The sequence below is a fragment of the Thermobia domestica genome, chromosome 4 (genome assembly GCF_964235325.1).
Source record: "Thermobia domestica chromosome 4, izTheDome1.hap1.1, whole genome shotgun sequence".
NCBI lineage: Eukaryota > Metazoa > Arthropoda > Insecta > Zygentoma > Lepismatidae > Thermobia > Thermobia domestica.
In genome coordinates this window covers 201,999,170-202,021,834 of record NC_137457.1, presented here as the reverse complement: position 1 = coordinate 202,021,834, position 22,665 = coordinate 201,999,170, and the positions used below count along the sequence as shown (strand labels likewise).

The following is a 22,665-nucleotide window of genomic DNA, read 5'->3' as shown; positions in this document are numbered from 1 at the left end:
CAAATAACTTAGTGATATGAATTTCTCAGACATTACTTGTGTAAACTGAAAAAAAGTCCTCATTTCTTGTTTATTGCAGAACATGAACTGACACGTTTTACCATTTTGTTTCAGAAATTTACTATCACCACAGCAGCAGTTATGTTATTTCCTATGATAAAATATATAAACTATTTGGTCTAGGAATTAATTCGTGCGGGTGGACAAGAGATGGCGCAACGAACGGAGCGTCCCACAGTTCCGTGTATCCACACATGTGTTGCAAACCCCTGTCATCGCGTATCGTTCGTAGTATAGGGCAGTGGATTAAAGCGTCAACAACACCAGTTTGTAGTTAAGTGAACATGGCGCAATTTGTGCCTGATAAAGTGTTTTTTGCGGGGTGTCCTGCTGCATTACTTTAACATGCAGAAAAGTGCGACTGAAAGTCATCGTATTTTGGTGGAAGTGTATGGTGACCATGCTCTAGCTGAGCGAACGTGTCAGAATTGGTTTGCACGGTTTAGAAGTGGTGATTTCGGCTTAGCAGACCAAGAGCGAGCTGGACAGCCAAAAAAATTTCAAGACGAAGAATTGACAGCATTGCTCGAGCAGGATTCGTGTCAAACGCAGGAACAACTTGCAGCAGCATTAGGCGTTGATCAAACAACAGTCTCCAAACGCTTGAAAGCCATGGGAATGATTCAAAAGATGTCACATTGGGTTCCACATGAATTGAAAGACAGAGACGTTGAAAGACGAAAAACCATTTGCGAATTGCTGCTTCAACGACAGAGCAGAAAGGGGTTTCTGCATTGAATTATTACGGGTGATGAGAAGTGGATCCATTACGAGAACCCTAAACGAAAAAAGGCCTGGGTGAAACCAGGTGAACCAGGTCCATCACAACCAAAACGAGATATTCACTGTGCAAAGGTTATGCTGTGCATATGGAGGGATATGAAAGGTGTGGTGTACTATGAGCTGCTGCAACCGGGCGAAACTATGAATGGAGAACGTTATCGACGACAATTAATGCGTTTGAAGCAAGCTCTGGCCAGAACACGACCAGAATGGGAGAACAGACATGTTAAACTTATTGTTCAACATGATAACGCTCGCCCACATGTCGCAAAACCGGTCAAAACCTATTTAGAAAATGTCGGATGGGAAGTTTTACCCCACCCGCCATATTCACCAGACGTTGCTCCTTCGGACTACTACTTGTTCGATTGCATGAACAACGATTTGATTGGACAGCGGTTTACTTCTTCAGAAGACATCGAAACATGGGTCTCTGACTGGATCGCTTCCAAGGATGAGGACTTCTTTCGCCACGGAATCCGTACATTGCCTGACAGATGGGCGAAAGTGGTGGCTAGCGATGGACAATATTTTTCTTAAGGTATTTATGTATTTTGTGTTTGTACTACAGCTTCAATATGTGCGTACCAACCGCACGAATTAATTCCTAGACCAAATATATAAAAAAAACGCCGAACAAATTTGTCTTTACACAAGCAAGATGAAAGAATAACAAAGCAAGATAAAACAATCTAAAAAGATTAAAAGAATGATGTATAGACTAATGACAGATGCAATACAAAACATGACAAACGGGAAGGAAGACATTAGAGAGAATAAGTACAATTTTAGACTGGAAAACGTGAGTATTATGCATATTATCAAAATTATTGTTCTTCAACCTAGCGATTGCTGTAGCACTAAAGAAGGTTACAAGCAATGTAATATGAGTGCTACATGAGTTTTGAATTCCTATTATTCACAGGCCTGTTACATACACGAGAGATCTCTCATCTCAAAATATAGTAGAGCATGGGCATCTTCCTTCTACAAAACATTATTGATACTTCAAGACAGACGAATCACAATTTTCATTCGTATTGCCATTAATGGAAATAACAGTATTCTTTAAAGATCTTTTATTGCTCATCTAGTTCTCATCAGTAGTTAGAATGTTTGAATTATCTAAGTATGAAAATTTCACTGATACCCATGGTTACTGGCGTGTTTAGCTTTCGCCTTCATGCTATGTCGTATACAGGCCTATCCCATGTATCGTTTCCCCATGATTTAAGACAGTGCTTAATATAGCATACGAAAACAGGAATTTAGAAATAAACTAACAAACTGCTATTGCTACGGTCTCTGTCGTAGTTAGGAGTCTATCTTTTTAATATAATGCTCCAAATAGATCTTCTAATTCCTATACCCGTAACTATTGAAAAAGCACAATATTCTATACCTTCCCATTTCTGATGGGAATGAAAGTATAATAAAATCCATTGTTAATTTATATAAGGAAAATGACATTGAAACTTATACTGGAGGCATTATAAAATAAGATGGATAAAAAGAAGCTTGTAAAATTTCAAGTCAACTTGGCTAGAGAAAGCACATCGAAAATTGAGGTAAGGCATAAAAATAACCTTGAAAAATGTGAATTGAATAAAGCCATAAAGAAAATTAAATGAAACAGGAAAGTAAGACAACTTGAAGCATTATATTAACAAAACGGTAAATTGTACGTAGGTGACAAAATATTAAACTTAGGTACTATTGATTTAGAGTAAAATTTGATATTCTCACCGCACTTTGACCCTGAGTTCTTCTCGCCCTCTTTCCTCAGACTTCGCTCGCATCCCGTCTGTTCTGAACTTGTGGTGCCTCCTGTCCCTCTCCTCCGAACGATACCGCTTCTCGAGCTTCTTGTACAGGCGACCTGGTACAACCACCACTTCTGATTTTCCTTCCGAGTCTTCTTTGGCTTTTTGTTTCTCCTCCTTGCCTAATGGAGCATCTCTCCTTGATACTTCAGCTGGTGGACTCTCACCGCCATTCCTGACACTTTCGGCGGATGTTAATGCAGGAAGAATTTTCTTTGGTCCCTCAGGTGAATCCGCAAACCCCGCCGGTGGTTTTACAATATCTGTGTCAGGTTGGTCGGAAACACCAAATTCTTCTGACTCTCCTCCGTGTTTCATTTCTAACATTCGTTCTTCGAGCTCACGAGGGCGTACACGTTCACCACATTGATGGCACACTAATTCTGGTTCACTACCTGTTCTTGTGCTTACTTTTTCTACGTAATCCATACTTTCTGAATAAAATACACTATCACTGCCTGGACTAACGGATCGCAAAGATTCGGCACTAAGAGCCATGAGGCGGCTTGACTCTGGACTTGTGTACACTTTTCCACTAGAGTCCGTTTGAGGTCTTGGTGACCCACGCGCTGATGATGCCTTTCCGGCTGGACTTCTTCTGGGACTACCTCCCGGGCTCTTGGAGAATCTATGGGGACTAAGACGACTTGATCTCGGTGGGCTTTCCTCACTAAGCGTTTCTTTTGCTTCTTCTTTGCTGACCGATCGCCGCCGTGAATGCTTATCTTCACCACTCCCACTTCGTCTGCGAGATCTTTGAGGACTTGATCGTCCGCATGATCTACGTCTTGGACTTTTCCCAGGACTTTCCCGAACTCTTCTTCCTTTCGAATCTCTTCCACTATCTCGTTGTCTTCTCGGAGAAGGCCCTCTGTTATCTGTATCTGTCAGTTGGCTACTAGATTCATCTGATGTCAGATCCTCTAACGTTTTCTCAGGGGTGTGAACTGGTGTTCTTTCGACGAACCAGTCTTCAGCTCGAAAGCCTTCATGCATCGCAGGACTACGAGCTAAACCTGGAGTTATTGATTCTTCAATAACTTTCTTTTCTTTGGATTTCTTTGGTTGTCCAGGAAATCCTTTCTGTTCGATAGAGGGAGTCGTTGTTTCTTTACCCGTGGCCAGTATTCTTTTGTATTCGGAGCCAGATTTATTAACGGGACTACGACTTCTTGATTTAGTTCTCCTTGCTACCGCCTTTTCTTTCTTACTTTCACTTTCAGGTGGAGGCTTTTGTAAATCCATTGACGTGGATTTTTTAACATCGTATTTTGGAGGCGAATCCTTCTTCTCTCGTGATTTACTTTTCCGCCTAACTTCGCTGACCTTTGATGGAGGTGTTGTAGTTTCGCGAACACCATTACCTTGACTTTCTTCCATCATGGACGTAGCTTGTGGAAACTCAAGTTTAAGACCTTTCTTCAAACGCTGTTTCTCTTCATCTGTCCACTCACGTGTTTCTGTAGCAGACTCTTTCCCATCGACACTTCGATCTTCAATAGGTGAGCTATAATAACTAGAACGTTTTGAGCTTCTGTCATCAGTGTCAGAAATTGATTTGTTTCGTTCGTGTTGACTTTCTCTTTTAACAACTTCGGCGTTTTCCGGAGATGAAACTTGATATTTAGGTGATACGATACCTTCTTTTTTACCATTTTTAGATTTCTGAGGTTCTTCTGGTTTAACAGAAGACTTGGAGACATCTTCATATTTATCTAGTAATTCTATGGAGCTACCTTCTAGACTATAACTTCCTGAGCTACTACTTTCGCCACTAGGGGAGGTAACACTTTTGGGACTAAGAGGCGGAACTAAACTAACACGTGGAGTCCTTTCAGTATCAGGTCCTTCACTATCATATTGATCTGTTGCTGTCACTTCTAAGTTTGGTGTATGTTGTTCACTGGGATTTTCTTTAATTTCCTCCATTATTGGAGGGGAAGGCACAAGGAAGTCGTCGTTGTTGAGATCAGCGCGGGCGAGGCTATATATGGAAGAGGCACTCTCAAAGGAACTTCCTTCGCCCATCCCCTCAACTTTTTCTTTTCCCGTTTTAAACGAACCACTTAACCTTGAACTAGTGTCTGTTCCTGAATTGTCATTGGCAGTCATATAATCTTCTGATGTCTCTGAATGATCCGTTGTCTTACCAGAATCCGTTCTATATAAGTCAACTTTTCCCGGACTACGAGGACGATCCATTTCGTCTGGTTCTGGTGTCCTAAATGCAGGTGATAGATTCCTTCTCATGTCTGAACCAGGGGATAGACCTCCGCGTGTTCGAATTCGTGAATCTGAGAGTAATCCTCTTCGTTTGTCCTCACTTCTACGTTCAGGTATTAGCTTTTTCTTTGCTGTATCTTCTGTAGCTGGGACGGTTGGCCGTGTCGTCTTGCCTCTCTGAAGTTGAGACGCGAGAGTTGAAGTTGCAAGAGTCGCGGATGGTGATATTGACGTCGAAGTGGGAACCAGCGCCTCCTCTTCGGCCTCATCCAGGGCTTCGGTCTCAATGCTACTCCGCTGAAGAAGCAGTTGCTTCCGTTTCGTGGACGGAGTAACCGCAGCCGAGCTGAGGTCAGAAGAGCTGACGTGAGTTCCGTTCTCCGAGTCAGACAAGCTAGGTGCCATGATTGTTGTACTATTAGATTCAGCCCCTGCTTGTAAAACTGTCGTTTGTGATTCATTCCAAATCCCGTCACTACTATGATCTCTATAATCGCCTAGAGAATCTGACGATGCAAACGGTGAAAGTCTATGAGGTGTTTCCCCCAATACACCATCATGGGTTCTTAAGTCCAATGCATCATAAGTACGAAGCTCAGAATCACTCGAGCGTGTGGTTTCAATTGAAACTGCATCCTCGAGTGACATACTTCGTTTCCTAAAAAACCCTCTGTAAATAAGATTTTCATGAAACTCGTCTTCTTGTTGATCTTCTGCTGCGAGATTATCTGGTATCGAAGAGAAAAGTGACACTGAACGTTTCTCTAACGGTTCCAAAAACACTTCTTCTTGAACACGGTAACGTTCGATTACATCTTCACTTTTGGTTATGTCAACGTCAACCTCCATGTATCCAGAAGCAAACGTTTGTGCTCTTCGTCTCTCCAACAAGATTTCTCCTTCTGATAAAGTTTTCTGCAAAAGTCGTTTCTTACCACGTCTTTCCTGTGGTTCAAAATCTATAAATATTTCTTTATAGTCTTTTTTCGTCTTTTTCTTTTGCTGTTCCTGTTTCTCTTGCTGTTGCTGCTGCTGTTGTTTCTCTGTTACTTCACGAAGTTCTAACCCTGGGCCTGGTGTTGGTTGTCTTGGAACTGATGAACGTGGCTCCTCTGATTGTGCTCGGTGAAGAGGTTCGTGTGGTGGTGGACCATTTCCGTTATCGAAGACATCATTTAGATCATAGCCTTTGAACTGTCCAGCCTCAGATAGGCTTTTCATCAACCTCCGAGGACGATCGCCGTTCGTTTGTGCTCCTTGTGACACCATTTTTACCTGTAGAGGAAGAAAATATAACATTAGTTAAAATATAAGATATTTATTTGTAAAGATATACACGTAGAGGACAATGACTGTTATGCCAAATCATATTTTTTACCTTATTATTTACTATGGTAAAAACTATCTAAAGATACTCTTGCAGTTTTACATATAATTCAGGGAATTATTGAAATCTAAACTATGTTCAATGCCTGCGCCATCTTTGTTTTTCAATCATTGATTATATGGGATAGTATTCTTCTGTTTTCTTTGAAATGAACGCGGATTTTATTGATGTGATTTTATTGTTCCCTTCTTAGTTAAATTTCCTTCACTTTATCAAAACTTATGCTTTATTATATATTATTACATACTAGCTGAAATGCCCAGTTTATCGCTCAGGGAGAATACGCTTATGGGAAATATTTGAGTCCTCTTCCTCCTTAGAATATTTAATATGATGACTCTCAATGGAAGTGTGATAACTCTCAAGCATGCTATTAGTAAGATTGACCCAACATGCAGATAAAACTGTTGGAGATTATATTAGTGTGGATTTAACTGAAATCAATCAACTATCGATCAGATATGTACCATTCGAAAACTACCATTCGATAAAATGGGAATACAATACTCCGGTACATCAATTAGACCTATTCACTGATTTTTGAAAGAACTACGGATCAGGAAAGAAAAATTGTAAAACATTTTTACAGACTTTGGAATTCCGGAAAAGCTGGTTAGATTAAGACGAATCTCGAAGTAAAGTCCGACTAGGGAAATTCCTGTCCACAAGTTTTCACGTAGAGAATGGCCTGGAACAAGGAGATACGTTGTCATCTCTATTACTCAACTTTTTTCTTGAGTACGCCATAAGGAAAATCAAAGATAGCAACCAGGGAGAACAGCTGAATGGTATTCACTAGGTTACGGCGTATCATGGTGTAAATCTGATAGGGAATGATCCAAGAACAATAGAAAGAAATGCAGAAGTTTTATTAAATGTTTGCAGGGACATGGGTTTAGAAGTAAATGCAGAGAAAACTAAATACATGCAAGTTCGTCGGGGTCGTAATACTGCAAATTATGGTTGCCACAATATATCAAATAATATTTTTGACAAAGTAGATACTTTCAAATATCTAACCCAAAACATATAAACGAATAAATTTAATGTCGACTGCAAGCAGGGAATCTGTGTTATTATTCAGCTCAAAATCTTTTGTCGTCGCGAATTCTGTCGAGGAATTTGAAGCTTAAAATATATAAAACGAAAATCATGCTTGTTATGCTGTATGGTTGCTTACTCCGAGGGAAGAACGCAGACTGAAAGTATGTGAGAATAAAATCCTGAGACGAAAATTCGAACCAAGAGGAACGGAAATGAGGAATAGTGGAAACTTCGCAGCGAGGAACTGCATAATTTGTACTATTTACCAAACATTATTAGGGTCAAACAAGTCTAGAAGGCTCACGTCGGTAGGTCGAACTCTTTCGAAGTTTTAACTGAAAATTAAATCGGAAAATGATCATTAGGAAAACCTCGACGTAGGTGGGAAGGCAAGAGTAAGGTGGATCTTGCAGAAGTAGAAACACAAAGTAGAAACTGGAAATTTGAAATGAAATTTTTGAGTTTACGTCCCACGATTATGCCAGCTAGGCTAAAGGAGACGGAAAGTAGAAACTGGATTTAGTTAGCAAAGGACAGAAGTCAATGGAAAGCTTTTGTGAACGCGGCATCGAACCTCCGGGTTCAATAGGCCGTAGAGTTAGTTAGTTAGAAAGTGTAATGATAAAAATACAGAAAATACTCTACTTTTATCATAAATATTAAAACAATCTATTCTCACAGGAATACACCTTTAATCAAATTGATATAATTAAAAACAGATTGAAATGGGTACTATCTATATTCCAAAAGTAATTTCAAACGGGTCAAATGTTATCCTGATTCTGAAAACTATGAATTTGGCATAAATATAGTCATTTTTGACATTTTATTTTTCATCTCCTCACTCCACCCTCTGCAGATGGGGATGAATTTCGAATTAAATGGCATTGGAAAAGTCACTATTCGTTCAAACGACCTCGAAACCTATGAATTCGACACTAACATCGGTCGTTTTCAATTATTTTTCCATGTCACAATTACACCCTTCTACAGTACTAATGGGGCCCAACTTGAAGTTAGAAGGCATCTGGAGTGCCACTCTTTAACTAAACAACTTCGAAAACTATGGATTCGACACTAATATTGATTTTTCTTATTTTTATGTCTGTCCCTCCCACTGCCTCCTAGGAGTATTCAGAAGGTCTTATCCCCACTGGGGATGAAGTTGAATTTAAATGGCATCATAACTGGCACAATTTAATTTAACGACGTTGAAAACTAATGATTTGACCCTGAAATCGATAGTTTTTGATATTTTTACCTGTCACCATTTCGCACTCCCGGACTTAAATCGGACATGAACGGCATCGGTAGTGTCACTATTTATTTAAGCTATCTCGAAAAATATTTGCTCGACACTCTAATTGGTCGTTTCTTTACATACCCTCGTTCCTTCCTTCTAGGAATGCTAAGGGAGACTTACCTCAATTGGGAGCTGATCTTGACTTGAAGGACACCAAAACTGTTATCAATCAACTAGGAACCTCGGAAAATATGGATTCGACACTAATATCGGTCATTTTCAATTATTTTTATATGGCACGTCTTCCTCAGGAGTACTAATGAGGATATAATTTAGATTTAAACGGCATCGAAAATGTCACTATTCATCTCAGCGATCCTGAAAAATATGGAGTCGACACTAATAATTGTTATTTTCGATCATTTTTGTCTCCCCCACCCACTCCTCTATGTGTGATGGAGGGCATTACCCCAACAATACTCTTTGTCAGACTGTAAGTAATATGTGTACCAAGGTTGTTTAAAATTACTCCAGTCGTTCCAGAGTTATGATGAAACACACATCCATTTCTCTATATAGGCTACTTGCATATAAAGATAACTACTACTTAAATCAGATGTACTAATACTTAAATCAGATTTTATTTATAAGTATTAAAAATACATCATTTTTACAAAGTAAGAAATATTTTCAAAATCTGAAGAAATTGTAATCATTTTATTTATGAAATACTAATTGAACTTCCGTTCTTCGTACGGGGAGAATACCTATATAGATTTGTAGGACATATTTGAAACGTGCATATGAGACCTCTTCGTCTTAGGATGAGTATTTTAATCGAAATGAGATGGTGAGAACGGAGCTTGAACCACGTGTTAAACAAGCCCACCCTTGTGTTCATCGTAGTATAACAACTTATTGTGAGTTCCTCTTTCTCTGCCGTTCTAACTCTGTCTTTGAACACAATATGTCTGGTTTTTCGTTCCTGTTTATTGCCTCCCTGAAATTGTGTAGTTTATGTTGATAATTCTACGTTAGCAACAATGGAAAATATAACACGTAACAATAAAAACGGACAATGTTCTAATGTAATAACTAATCCAATTGTTGGGGTGTGATCTGTTTTTGGCATAAATTCAACTTCCGGCACTGTCTTATTACGTGCACTGTAATAAAAAGTGATATGATAAAAATCCAGCACCGAGATAAGTATACCGTGTTTAAAAATTCATATCAATCGATGTTGCCATTCGTTCCGCCTTGAAGCGATGACAAAGACAATTCCGTTTATTACTTTTTTATTTGTTTCATTAATATAGACTTCTGAAATACACTTGAATTCTTCTCACATTATTTCCCGAAATTAACAAAATATATGAATTTATGTTAAATCTGAAATATTTATAGCTCTTCTTTGAAAAGCATAAGCTTGTTATAAATTTCATTTAATAGTTAGGAACAATCTCCTATAAATACAAATATACGGGGGTATTTTAGTGAACAAGACTGGAGGATTGCCTACGAAACTAAATTGGGCTATATCAAAACCAACTTTATCTTAAAAACTATCACAATTCATTTCTTACAATTATCATGATACTTATCATAGCTGTACATAAAACATAAACACACTCACTCTGTGGATGGTTCTTGGACTTAAAGACAAGTACGACGGAGGAAGAGGTTTCCGACCCAGACATACTTCTGTTTGAGTAGCTTGAGTTTTCATAGTTGCTCGCTTCATTTTCTCTATAAAGAAAGAAAAATAAAATGATTACATGGCTTTAACTTTCAAAGCATCCTGCAAATTAGGTCCTTGATCTAGTGGTCCGGGGGCAATTGCTCCCCCTGAGTTTTATATATATGCATTTTAATCACTAATGTAGTAACATACTAATGAGAAACGTGGAAGTACCTAAGCCAGTGGAGGGTCTTGCCCCTACCCTTTCAAAACAATATTTGAAATGACACTTGGCTCCACACTACTTGTAATTTATTATTAAGATCGCAAGGAGTTGCAACGCTTTGCTTAGATTTACCAATTTCAGTACCCAATAGAACGCGAGGGTGTCCTGCTCGTGAACCTCCATTTTGCACTTTTTCGTCTCTTGATATACGGAGAACATCTCTTGACGGTGCAGTGTTGTTCGAGTGCCGCTAACTTTCGTTTCATTATTTTTGTTATTGCTGTTGTTGTTGTTGTTGTTGTTTTATACTTATGCTATTATTATTATTACCGTTCAATTTGAATAATTGTTAGAGTTTTTAAATAATGTTTTCTTCTCGTTTGTTCGTCGTGTCTTCTAAGTTAGGCAACATTGTTGCTGCACTTCAGGTGGTCTGTGTTTCCTGAAGTGTGTGCTCAGAAGGCAGGTCCACGAATCGTACCGAATTCTTTCGATACATCACACGTGAAGCGAAGCAATTCTATGATTGGTGTAGAGCCCAGGCTTCACGTGTCGCCACAGTAGCTACAGTCTTTATAATTCTAGCTGCAATCCTTTCTCGTTCTTTCAAAATCTGAACAATTTTCAACTTTTTTTGATAATTACACATTACTATAAGAATCATTGTAGTCGAGCTGCATTCTGTGGTTGAACATCCTCAGCTTACAGCTTGATTTTTACTACAAACTTATTACAAGGAGAATGTCTCAATGGGCGTAAGATCTATTATCAAGTTACAGTTAGGCGCTGCTGAGAATAGAGTTCATACAGGTACCACTATGAGCAAAATAAATGACGCGTCTCTTTATTTTGAAGTTTTTTTTGAAAATATCTCCGTTTTCTTTATATGTTCGAAATTTCGGAAGATTTCCGCAGCAGGAAAAGTTAATAACAAACCCGTTTGTAATATTTGTGTAGATATTAGCTTAAAATAAGTAAATTAGAAGCAAAAAACATTAAATCGACCGAAATTACGAGAATTACCAACTCTGCTAAAGTGGGAAATTTTCAAGAACGCGAGGAAATTCTGCAGTTCAACACGAAGCAGCAACATCTATGTCATTGAGAGAAATGTGGATTAAATCTACAAATGAAAATTTTAACGAAATATTTCTAGTATGTCTTATTACGTGCATTATCTGCGAACTCCAAATATATGAACCTATGCCAAGTATTAATGTATAGATAGAATATATTCAAGATATTTTCAGCATCAAAATCAGTGATTTCGAATTCACGGTTAATTCCCATCGATTGAAAACTAAGAAATCATTCCAATACTAATATTTAGTAAATCATGTCTCGAAGGAGAAAAAATCCTATCACTGGGCTAATTCCTAGCTCTGTGTCTTTCATGCACATGATCCCGTGTTCGATTTCTGGCATAAAGCATAAAAAAATAATCTCAAATCAACCACTTTCAATAATAATCTGTCTTCTTTAGCCTAATTTGTTGGAATGTTAAACTATTTTTTTAAATTATTATTTTCGAAGGAAAACATCTTAGATTTCATGCTTCTTTATAGTAGAACAGCAGACAAAAATATGTGGTTACTGAAAATGGACTTTTTGTCCCTTATATTCATACAAAGAAATGCTAACAAAATGCGTATTGTCAGAGAGGCGTGTTTCTGTACCTTAAAGAAAATAAAGCGGAAAATATTTGCGGTAGCGATGCTTTTTATTCAGAAAAACTTGGCGAGCAGCATTTCAGATTTCAATGAAGTCATATAAAAATTTGAAGCTCGAAAAGAACGAAGAAAGATCTTTTATTTTAAAATAATGCATAGTTTATTTCATTAAATAATTTTTGTTTAACTGCTTTTCATATTTCCTTGCTTTTTTCTTCTTTTGGGTTAACGCCATCATTCATGCCTTACAGCACATACTATATATTCGATTTATCTCTTGTTCAATAACACGAGTGTAGAAGTTTTGTACCTGGGTATATAAATAGTTTATGAACGTACATTTATAGTGGTTGTTTCAAATAAAGAAGATAGCTTATATATTAAATCAATATTAGAGAATACACTTCAATCAATCAATATACAGATATAGCTTAAAAAGACTTTCCTCTTCATATTTCCTGAATATTTTGTGGATAAAACTCAAGAACGCTGGGGGAGGGAAACACTTGAGCGTATCTACATACCTTTGATGTTGCAACCGGTGCTTCTACAGACTACGAATCGCTACTGATAAATATATTAGGTATTTCTTTTACCTAACTATAACCGAATAGGGTCACCTTCGGTAGAATAAAAAATGGTACGTGATATTCCACTCACGAAGGAGGAAAGGATGCTCTAAATATATTTCTTATTCATTTTGTCTGCCCTGCTTGTCAGAAATTATATACTTTCTGTTGAGAGGGTGCTGAAAAGAGAGGGGCAAAATAAAACGTCGTGCCCTCTTCTACATTTTAAATTTTGTTACGTGGTTGCTTAAATTATTACTAAAGAAAGCATTTTAAACTAACAAGTAAGATGTCTAAGGTTACTACGTTATGTAAGGGTGGCATATTCAGAAATAATAATAATAATAATAATAATAATAATAATAATAATAATAATAATAATAATAATAATAATAATAATAAATATTAATAAATATTAATATTATTAAATATGAATGTCTTTGGAGCGCCGAAATTATGTGGCACGAATCATTACATGTAGAGGTTTAAGATGAGTGGTCATAGGGAAGGAAAAAGCAGGATTTTTCTGTCTGACTCTCTAACGTAAAGATTATGTGCTGAAGGTAAGAAGCATCATCATTCTACAATTGGCTGCTTTTACGTAGAATATCAGTTGCTTGAGCTCTTCTCCTTCGAGCTACTTATTTCATGTGGTATATTCAAAACAATTTTCATTCAAGACAAACACATTGTAAAACTTTTCCCTAATAAAATATATATAGGGAAAATTAAACATTTAATGGAGAATTCTGTTATCAAAGTGTCCAAAAAAGTAGATAGAAGACTATCTAGTGGTAAACATTGTGAAACTTTATAAAATTCTCCAAATTAGAATTAACATTTACTGGAAAACATTCGTTATGCACCAGTGAGCATGTAGTGAGCAGTGAGCACAGGGGAAATAATTACGAAACTGTTCGCAAACAAAACTTAGGGACACTAATACAACTGCGACAACGACATTTTTTCTTTTGTATCACTATGAGTTTCACACACATGTTACAATTTGACCCTTTCCCACATAAGAAAAGTAAAATAACCATAGTAACCAAAATGAAAATGGCACATCTATGGGGCTCGAACCAACTACCTCCGGCATACAGACTCTTTGCTCTAACTAATTGAGCTATTCATTTTCTTGCGTGAAATGAACCTGCTCTACGGCACACACGATTTTCTTTATGATCGTGCTACCAATTCGTTCTTTTCGATAGGCAATTTCAACTGTTATCTCTATCTCTCCTTTAATTCTTACATATATTCATATATTTGTAGTTGGCAGATAATGCACGTAATAAGACATACTAGAAAAATTTCGTTAAAATTTTCACTGGTAGATTTGATCAACATTTCTCTCAATGACATAGATGTTGCTGCTTCGTGTTGAACTGCAGGATTCCCTCGCGTTCTTGGAAATTTCCCACTTTAGCAGAGTTGGTAATTTTTGTAATTTCGGTCGATTTAATGTTTTTTGTTTCTAATTTATTTAAGCTAATATCTAACACAAATATTAAAAACGGGTTTGTTATTAACTTTTCCTGCTGCTGAAACCTTCCGAAATTTCGAACATATAAAGAAAACGGAGATATTTTCAAAAAAACTTCAGAATAAAGAGACTCGTCATTTATTTTGCTCACAGTTGTACACTCATGTCGAAAATGATTGTTGCATATCTATAACTGTCTTGTTGGAAGAATATAATTTGTTAATAATTTTGTAGGGTACGTTTAATACTGATACTAGGTATAGTCGGGAAATGTATATTTGTGGTAAATTTCACAGGAAAAGAATTATAAATACGAAAATTAGAGTGAATAAAACAAAATGTTGCTAAATGGACAAAAAAGTTTTATTGTTCTTATTTACTGCTCTTTTGACATGAAGTTTGCCACCCGATTATACACATATAATTATAAGAAATACCGGGAGAAAAAAACGAAATGAAATCTTTGAGTTTTACGTCCCACGGTTATGCCGGTTAGACTAAAGGAGACAGTGATTATGAGAAATGAATGAAATGGTGGAATGAAGAAAGTGGGAGGAAACGGGAGAACCCCGAGAAAACCCACGCACACGGTGTTTGTCCACCACAAAGTTCACTTGGCGGGAGGAGGGTTTGAACCCGGGACCCCATGCACCAGAGGTGAACGCTCTACCACTTTTTTTTTTATTTGAATATATTTATTGAACTGTATTAACTAGTACATTGCAAACACTGTCGGTACATTACATCAAACCAGTATACTATGGAATCTTACAAGATCACTTTGAGGAAATTAGCAAACACAGATGTTTCATTCAGATTGATCATAGGAAAAGTCTTATGAGCATATTTTAAGTATAAATAATATTCCTCCACTGTACACTTTGGCGTAGAGGACATAGTATAATAGATAGTATGCCCAATAAGCCAATTAACGGCATTGAGTTTTGTATTGGGATACCACACATAGTCCGGAAAGGCAAGTATACGGCGGTCAAAATAGTTAGCTGGTTTACGACAGATCACCGCAAGTAATCCACATAAAGAGGTCCAGATGGGAGTCGTATCAGTGCACTCAGACACACGATGCAAAAGAGTATCCAGTCGACCGCAGTGCACACAATTAGGAGAATCAGAACGATGAATAGTATGAAGTCGCTCATTGGTAGGGTGTAAGTCATGAATAAAACACAACCAAACACTACGAATGTCCGAAGATAAAATTTTGTTGTGCACATTTCGCCAGATCGCATGCCAGTCATAGGTGGGAAACTTATGACAAATTCGGGGTACAGAATGACACATAACACTGTTGATTAAAGTGCCATACAACATTTTAGTGGACATGGTACAAGCCTCGGGTAACGGTGGGGCATATGCCCATGCGGAAATGAGTTCCCGCACATATGCAGGACAATGACGAAAAAAGCGGATGTATGGCGGATTATTTTCAGTTAATGAAACAGTCCAGCACGATATCCATTGCGATGTGTGAGAGTCAGAATCAAGAAATAACTTCAATCCATTACGCATATAAAGAGCTTTGCATTTTTGTCTCACATTAGTAACTTGTAATCCGCCTGTAAAATATGAACAATAGGTAACATGTCGTGGGAGTCGAAAATAAAATCCACTCCACAGAAACCAGCCTATGAGAGAGTCAATCTTCCTTGCATAACACTCAGACAGAGGAAAGATCTGCGCTGCATACCACACTTTAGAAAGAATGTAAGTATTAACAAACCAGGTGCGTTGTATCAAATTCAAGCTCCGACCTTTATTCTCTGCACTAAGTAGGCGTAAGTTCTGAAGAATAGGGTCCCAAATTATATCTGTCAGCACGTCAGTTCGAACTGTAAAGGTAATACCAAGTATTTTGACGTGGTCATTTATCAGATACTGATGGTCAATAGAAACGTGTGACGTGCCCATGGAAGCATTATATAACAATAACGTCGATTTATTCACATTGATTTTTTCACCACTCACCTGCATGAAAGTCTGTAGACACTGTTCAATATGCGCAAACTGTTCATTCGTAGTGAAAAGGAGCGTCACATCATCAGCGAAAGCTTGAACATTGATATCTTGAAAATCATGATTCACTGATGAGGGAAGCGACATTAGATGGTAGAACAGAGGTTCAAGCGCCAAACTAAATAAATATACAGATAAAGCACATCCTTGTCTTACTCCACGACGTATGGAAAAGGGAGCCGTAAGGTGGCCATTTATTTGCACACGGGAAGTGGCGGAAGAGTACAGCGCACGAATCAAGTCAATAAATGAATCAGGAAACTTGTAGGCTCGTAGAACATTGTAGAGATAGTCGTGGGATAAAAAGTCAAAAGCATTTTGGAAGTCCACTGATAATAAACATGCAGGCATGCGCTTAAATTTAAAATATTCAGTGATGTCACGGATCTTGCTAAGAGCAGAAAACACATTCTTGGTGGGATGAATGGCTGCCTGAAAATCACTAATAATCTCGTGACAAACAAGTTTCAAGCGTCGTGCTAAGACTTTAGAGAAAAGTTTCATGTCAGTATTGAGTAACGTTATAGGACGGTAGTTCTGTATGGTCACCGGACAGTTCGTTTTAGGTATGAGGACAATGACACCTTGATTATCAATGAAATTGTGATGCCTTAAGAGCTCATTAAAAAGGTGGCATAACTCCGCTCCAACAATATCCCAATAGGAGACATAGAATTCATAAATTAGTCCATCTGGACCGGGACTCTTGCGGTCTTTACATGTACGCAATGCTTCTCGGACTTCCGTCGGAGTAATGTCCGCCATTAATTGTTGGTGTACGTCGGGAGACAGTTGGGGCATTGTCCCCGGGAAATATGTCTCTAGTGCCGTAGCATTGATTAAACCAGTTCGATATAAGGAAGAAAAATGTTCATACACATGAGTCTTAAGATCATTAAGATCCGTAACTTCGCCAGCACCATCCATCGTAATAGCTTCAATGTAGTTCTGTTGACGTCGCTTCTGCGATTGAATATAGTGGTAAAAGGAAATGCGTTCAGATTTACAAAATGAGGCAGATGTGGAAGCCGTCTGATATCGTTCAAGAGCTCGAAGTTGTATGCGTGTAATCTGCGCTTTAACCCTATGAATATGACTGAGATTTTGAGGGCTGCTGGGTTGAGACCAGAGATCGTTTAATACAGCGTAGCAATATTCTAATGTCTGATGAGTCTCGCGCTTAATTTCTTTCCCGTACCATTGGAAAAAATGTTTTATGTGGGGTTTAACGTAAGAAGTCCACCATTCAGAAATAGTTGAAAAGTAACGTCGTTGACGTACCCAAAATTGCCAACGTTGACGAAAATCATTCCTAATGGTAGCTGGATGGAGAAGTTGAGCATTTAATTTCCAGTAACTTCTACCATGCGTATGCGAGACACCTGTCGGAATTTTAAGAACACAATAAACCGCTGCATGGTCGCTAAATGAAACTGGACATATGTCCGTTTCAATGATATTTGAACAGTGAGAAGACGTTATGTACCACCTATCTAACCTGGACATCATATGACTATTCTTAAAAGTAAATTTAGGCACCGTCCAATGATTCCACCACACATCCCGGAGCCGCAACTGTTGTATAAGGCGGGTAAAAGTGACACTAGGGTTGAAGATGCCAGTGGTATCGATTTTCCGTTCCAGTACATTAAAGTCACCAGCCAGAATAATAGGATCACAATTATCTGGTAAAATCTGCACTATTTCCTCGTTATAAAAATGATCACGAGAACGCCTGTTAACTGTTCCAGAAATACCATAAACGTTCACAATATTAAATCCATCACAAAATAAACTGATACCACGGCCAGAGGGAAGTCGCTTAATGCGTTCGACGACAATACCCTTTTTGATTAAGATAGCAGTACCCCGATTGTTGGGTCCGATATTCACAATTGCATTGTACATTGGCAGAAATTCAAAACATTCAAAACGGACCTCTGGCAGAAGAATGATGTCGTAACCACTTAGCATAACAAAAGTTTTTAAACTATTTTGTTTCGCTGGATGGTGAATGCCAGCGATATTTATTGTACATAGACGGCGCACGTTAGGTCTAGTAGGAGACGGAGAACCTGCCATTAAGTTAATAAATACATAAAATAATAAAGCAATTTGAAAAAATAACACCAAAAACTGGATAAGTTGTGCAAAAATACACCTCACTACAGAGGGGGGAGAGGAGAAATATTGCATCCATCTGAAACTCAATCGCCACCACTCGTCCTGAAGTTTGCAAAGAAAGAAAAATAAAAACATAAATAGAAACAATCCGGTAAACATCACGTGAGAACTGCGCTGCAGGGAAAGTAGAAAATAAAATATATGGCATAAGAACCCAAGGGCACGTGAGCGGTGCTGACGAGAAGCTATACACAAGAACTTACGAAGCAGTAGGATCTGTTTCACCACTCTTTTCACGAGATTCGCCTGTAGCAGAGAAGTTGTTACAAACCATGTCAGAGTCAAGGTCACCACCACCGCCGCTATGTGTTTCCGGGTCACTCACACTATCTTGGATTGCTTGGCTAACACTGTCTGTTTTATTTGAGAGCACTTTTCGTTTTTTACGTAACGATCGCCGTAGTTGATTTCCATGAGCACTAGTAAAGGGCAAAGTAGATTCAGATGCATTTTCAAGAGTTGTGGCTGATTTCTTAGTAAGCTGACCATGAGAGGTAGACAATGGGACATCATCCTGCGACGTTGCCAGATTGGGCGGGGCAGTTTGTAGCACTGAGTTGGTCGAGGGCCACTGAATCGGGTCAACACAATCTTGTAAGGCCGTAGTACTTGGCTCAGGTTCTGTTATGACATCATGACATAAAGTAGGAAATTCTGTAGGATCCTGCACCAAAGGAGGGGGAGCTCGAGACACATCACGAACACTCGTGGAAACACTGGGCCGTAAAGAAGGAGACAGTGAGTTTAACGAGTAATGCGGGGTTTTCGGGAGATTACCAGTGGATAAAGCTGTCATACGAAGGTCGTCCTGTTTGTGCTGAGGACGAGGTAACTGACGAGGTGGTACCTTGCATTGGGAAACAAGATGATCCGTACTCAAACAGCGGAAACAAGTATGCAGCTGTCCAGGATACACAATTGAAGCCTTATAACCCATGAAGTGGAGTTTAGAGGGTATATGTTTCCCCAATTCTATATAAACTGCGCGAACACCATTCAACACAGGGTATTTTAAGTGAGTGCCCCACTTTTCATGTACTATTTGTTTAATCTCACCATATTCACGCAAGGTATCACGTACTACATCATCACTAAGTTCACACTGCAATTCAAAAATACGGACTTTAGTATAGTTAGTAGTAGCATCCAATATATTCACCACAGAGGAAACACCAGTCGAATGACGGAAGGGAACAGAGTCTGGCAAAGTACGTAAAGCTTGTTCAAAATTCAGAGCTGTATCCAGTTTTACATATACACAGAAGTCTTCGTTGTGTAATTGAATTGCAATCACTTTGTTCATCAGATCGGAAAAATTTTCACTTAACCATATGTGTATTTCAGCCGGTGACGGTCGTAATTGTCTGAAATTCTTGTCAAACTCAAATTTTAACGTATTTTGTCGAATGGTATTCATAACGTAGTACTACTTAACACAATTTTCAGTAATTAACACCACTATACAGTCCTAATCACAGGACAAAAAATAACTAAAGAAAAAAACAAAAGAAACGAAGGATATGCTTTCACGGAACGCTCAAAAACACCTCCACACACCATGAGAACTCACGGTGAACTGACTGAGCCACCGCGGCCCAAATACCGGGAGAATTCGTTATCAAATTGTATCAATAATTCGTTATCAATATTTTTACAAATCTTCATGAACATATTCTATGAGCATAGTTAATGCCAGTTTCAAGTTATAGTTGAGATACACCGAAATAATATTTTCTGCTGATTTTGGCAAAGTGTCTTTGACCAGATATAATGAAAATCATTAGAGCCATTTTCAAGATATAATTGAGCTCACTCGAATGCGACGCTAAATGAGATTTTCCGAAGTCATTTAAGTGAGTAATATTTGTTTAAGTACTGAAAAAACTCAGCCCAGCAATCCTCGATTTTTTGATGCGACTTTTTCTTCTTCCCTACCCTGATCCACATTTGAACTTTCGTATACTTTTTCTACCCTATATCATGTATTATTTGGTCCTTGATTTTTAGCTCTGATAATTTCTGCATGCCTTATAATGAATCCTATTCTTCTATCACTTCTTTTCGAAATATTCTACAGTACACTTGCATTTTCTCTTTCCGTTTCCAATACTCTGTCATATGATATCCAGCCATTTTATTTTCAATATCCTTCTGGAATACCGTATTTTGGAAGATTCACATAACTTCTGGCATAAGTGTGCCATTATCTATGATATCTGCAATCTGTGTCTAGTTTATCTACGATATTTCCCTAGATTAGGAAAATATCCCTGAAACTACGAACACTGCATGACAATCGCTTTCGTAGCGTGTCTCAATGACTTCTCTTACCGTTTATTTCGTACCTATGCTTCCGTTTCTTCCTGCCAAGCCTTAACTAGTGCAGTCAAAATAAGGTTTAAGGTAGACATATAGAATAAAAACGGGACCTTCTGGAATTTGTTCCTGATCTCTTCCTCATTAACCTCCAGAAAATACAAAAAAAATCCAGTTGCGGGTTTTCCGCCATTTTGAATAAATACTCTGCCATCTTGTATTTTTCACATACATTTAGTTTATGCCATATAACTTCTAAACTATTTAACAGAAAGATCATTCTTTCTTTAATATACTTCTAATATTATAGGCAATGTAACAAGTTATTATCAGTTTTCTTCGAGTAACCATTTTTGCATAACTTTAGGATAAAGTGAAAAATTTGGATCTGTATTAGGAGATATATTCTTTCCATTGCCTCATACAATTTAACAGAGTAGAAATATGAAAAAAAGTGCTGGAATAAAACTTGTTGGAAATTTCATAAGCTTTAAAATATGTATATATTGTCACTATATACAATGTCAGAGATGCGCAATGAAGCTTCAAACGTCATCGGACTGCGCACAATTTCTGTAGAAACATATGGAGGAATCATTTAATATGAACAAAACGATATTTAGTGGTTTGAGACGGCTTCTCATTGCAATTTCCGATAAGTATCAACAGGTTTGAAAGTCCGGCTAGTTTAATAAAAGTTCGTAAAACAGTGGCGTCGGCAGGGGATGCGCAAGAACCGTGAATGTAGACTTTCGCATTACTTTTCTATATGTATTCCTATGTGTCCATTGAAATCAGTGTTTGAGATAAACGTTTTTAAAAGAAGATGAAATGTACTGAAATATGTTTTACTGATGTTGTTATCCTGAAAAAAATCCAGTTGCGGTTTTTCCGCATTTTTGAATAAGTAGCCCTATTCCAGTGCAATTACGACAAAAATCGATAAAACTTATTTTAAAAAAGCAGATTAAACCTGTTATAATATGTTATATGTATTGATATTGTACTAAAACAGTCCCAAAACTCTAGTTGCTAGTTTCCCGCCATTTTAAATAAGCAGTACACCATCTTGAAATTTTCCCCAGCACGCAGTTTTTGCCTTATGGCTCCTAAGTCAATAAACATAAAAGTATCATTCTTTCTTTATTATACTCCAATATTATAGGTTATATAATAAGAAATCACTTTCTCCATGTAGTTCAGTGTACCTTAAAATTTTATCTATTAGTGCTTGAAAATATGTTTAGGAAAAAAAAATAATGATTTAAACAAGGGATTATAAATGAAGGGAAATATACTTACCGGAATTATTTTAGATGCATTTTGTATCCGATTTACAGAAAATACCATTATACCCTGTTTCATGATTTCACTATACGTACTAGCTTTTCTAATGGTGCTTCGATTCTTCTGCGCTATACACTGATCACCAGTTGAATCATAGACACCTACCTAATAGCGTGTGAATCACGTTTCCCTTTGATAACAGCAGCTACCCGCCACAGCATGGACTCCAGGAAGCGCCTGAAGTGTTGTTGTGGGATCTCAATCCATATCTCCTGTAAAGTCTCCTACAGATCTTGCAGGTTAGTTGGAAGAAGGCCCACAGTCAAAGGCGTCGTTCCATGGCGTCCCATATGTGTTAGATCGGGTTGAGGTCTGATAACCGTGTTCCCAGGGAAGTGTTTCCAGATCAAAGGAGTGCTCATCAAATCAGGTTTTTGCAATCGTAGAGCGGTAGGCCGACGCATTGTCCTGCTGCAAGATAAGGTCCCCACCTGGAAGTAGCAGCCGAGCAAATGACATGACATTGACGTCCAGAATATCGCGGTAGCGTTTACCTGTGAGTAACTGTGTTACAGGTGTCAGGGGACCCATTTCAGTCCACGTAAACATGTCCCAGATGAGAATACCACCAACACCGGCCTGCACAGTT

General features: G+C 38.0%; 1 protein-coding gene across 1 annotated transcript in view; it reads right to left on the bottom strand.

Moving 5' to 3' along the window:
- The window catches only part of LOC145683014 (uncharacterized), an 832,861-nt gene that overhangs the window by 288,100 nt on the left and 522,096 nt on the right, over nucleotides 1–22,665 (bottom strand). The window contains exons 7-8 of the mRNA XM_081754367.1: nucleotides 10,200–10,312; nucleotides 2,590–6,164 (exon numbers count right to left, since the gene is read on the bottom strand). Coding sequence (XP_081610493.1) covers nucleotides 2,590–6,164; nucleotides 10,200–10,312 — 3,688 coding nt within the window. The remainder of the gene's footprint in view (nucleotides 1–2,589; nucleotides 6,165–10,199; nucleotides 10,313–22,665) is intronic.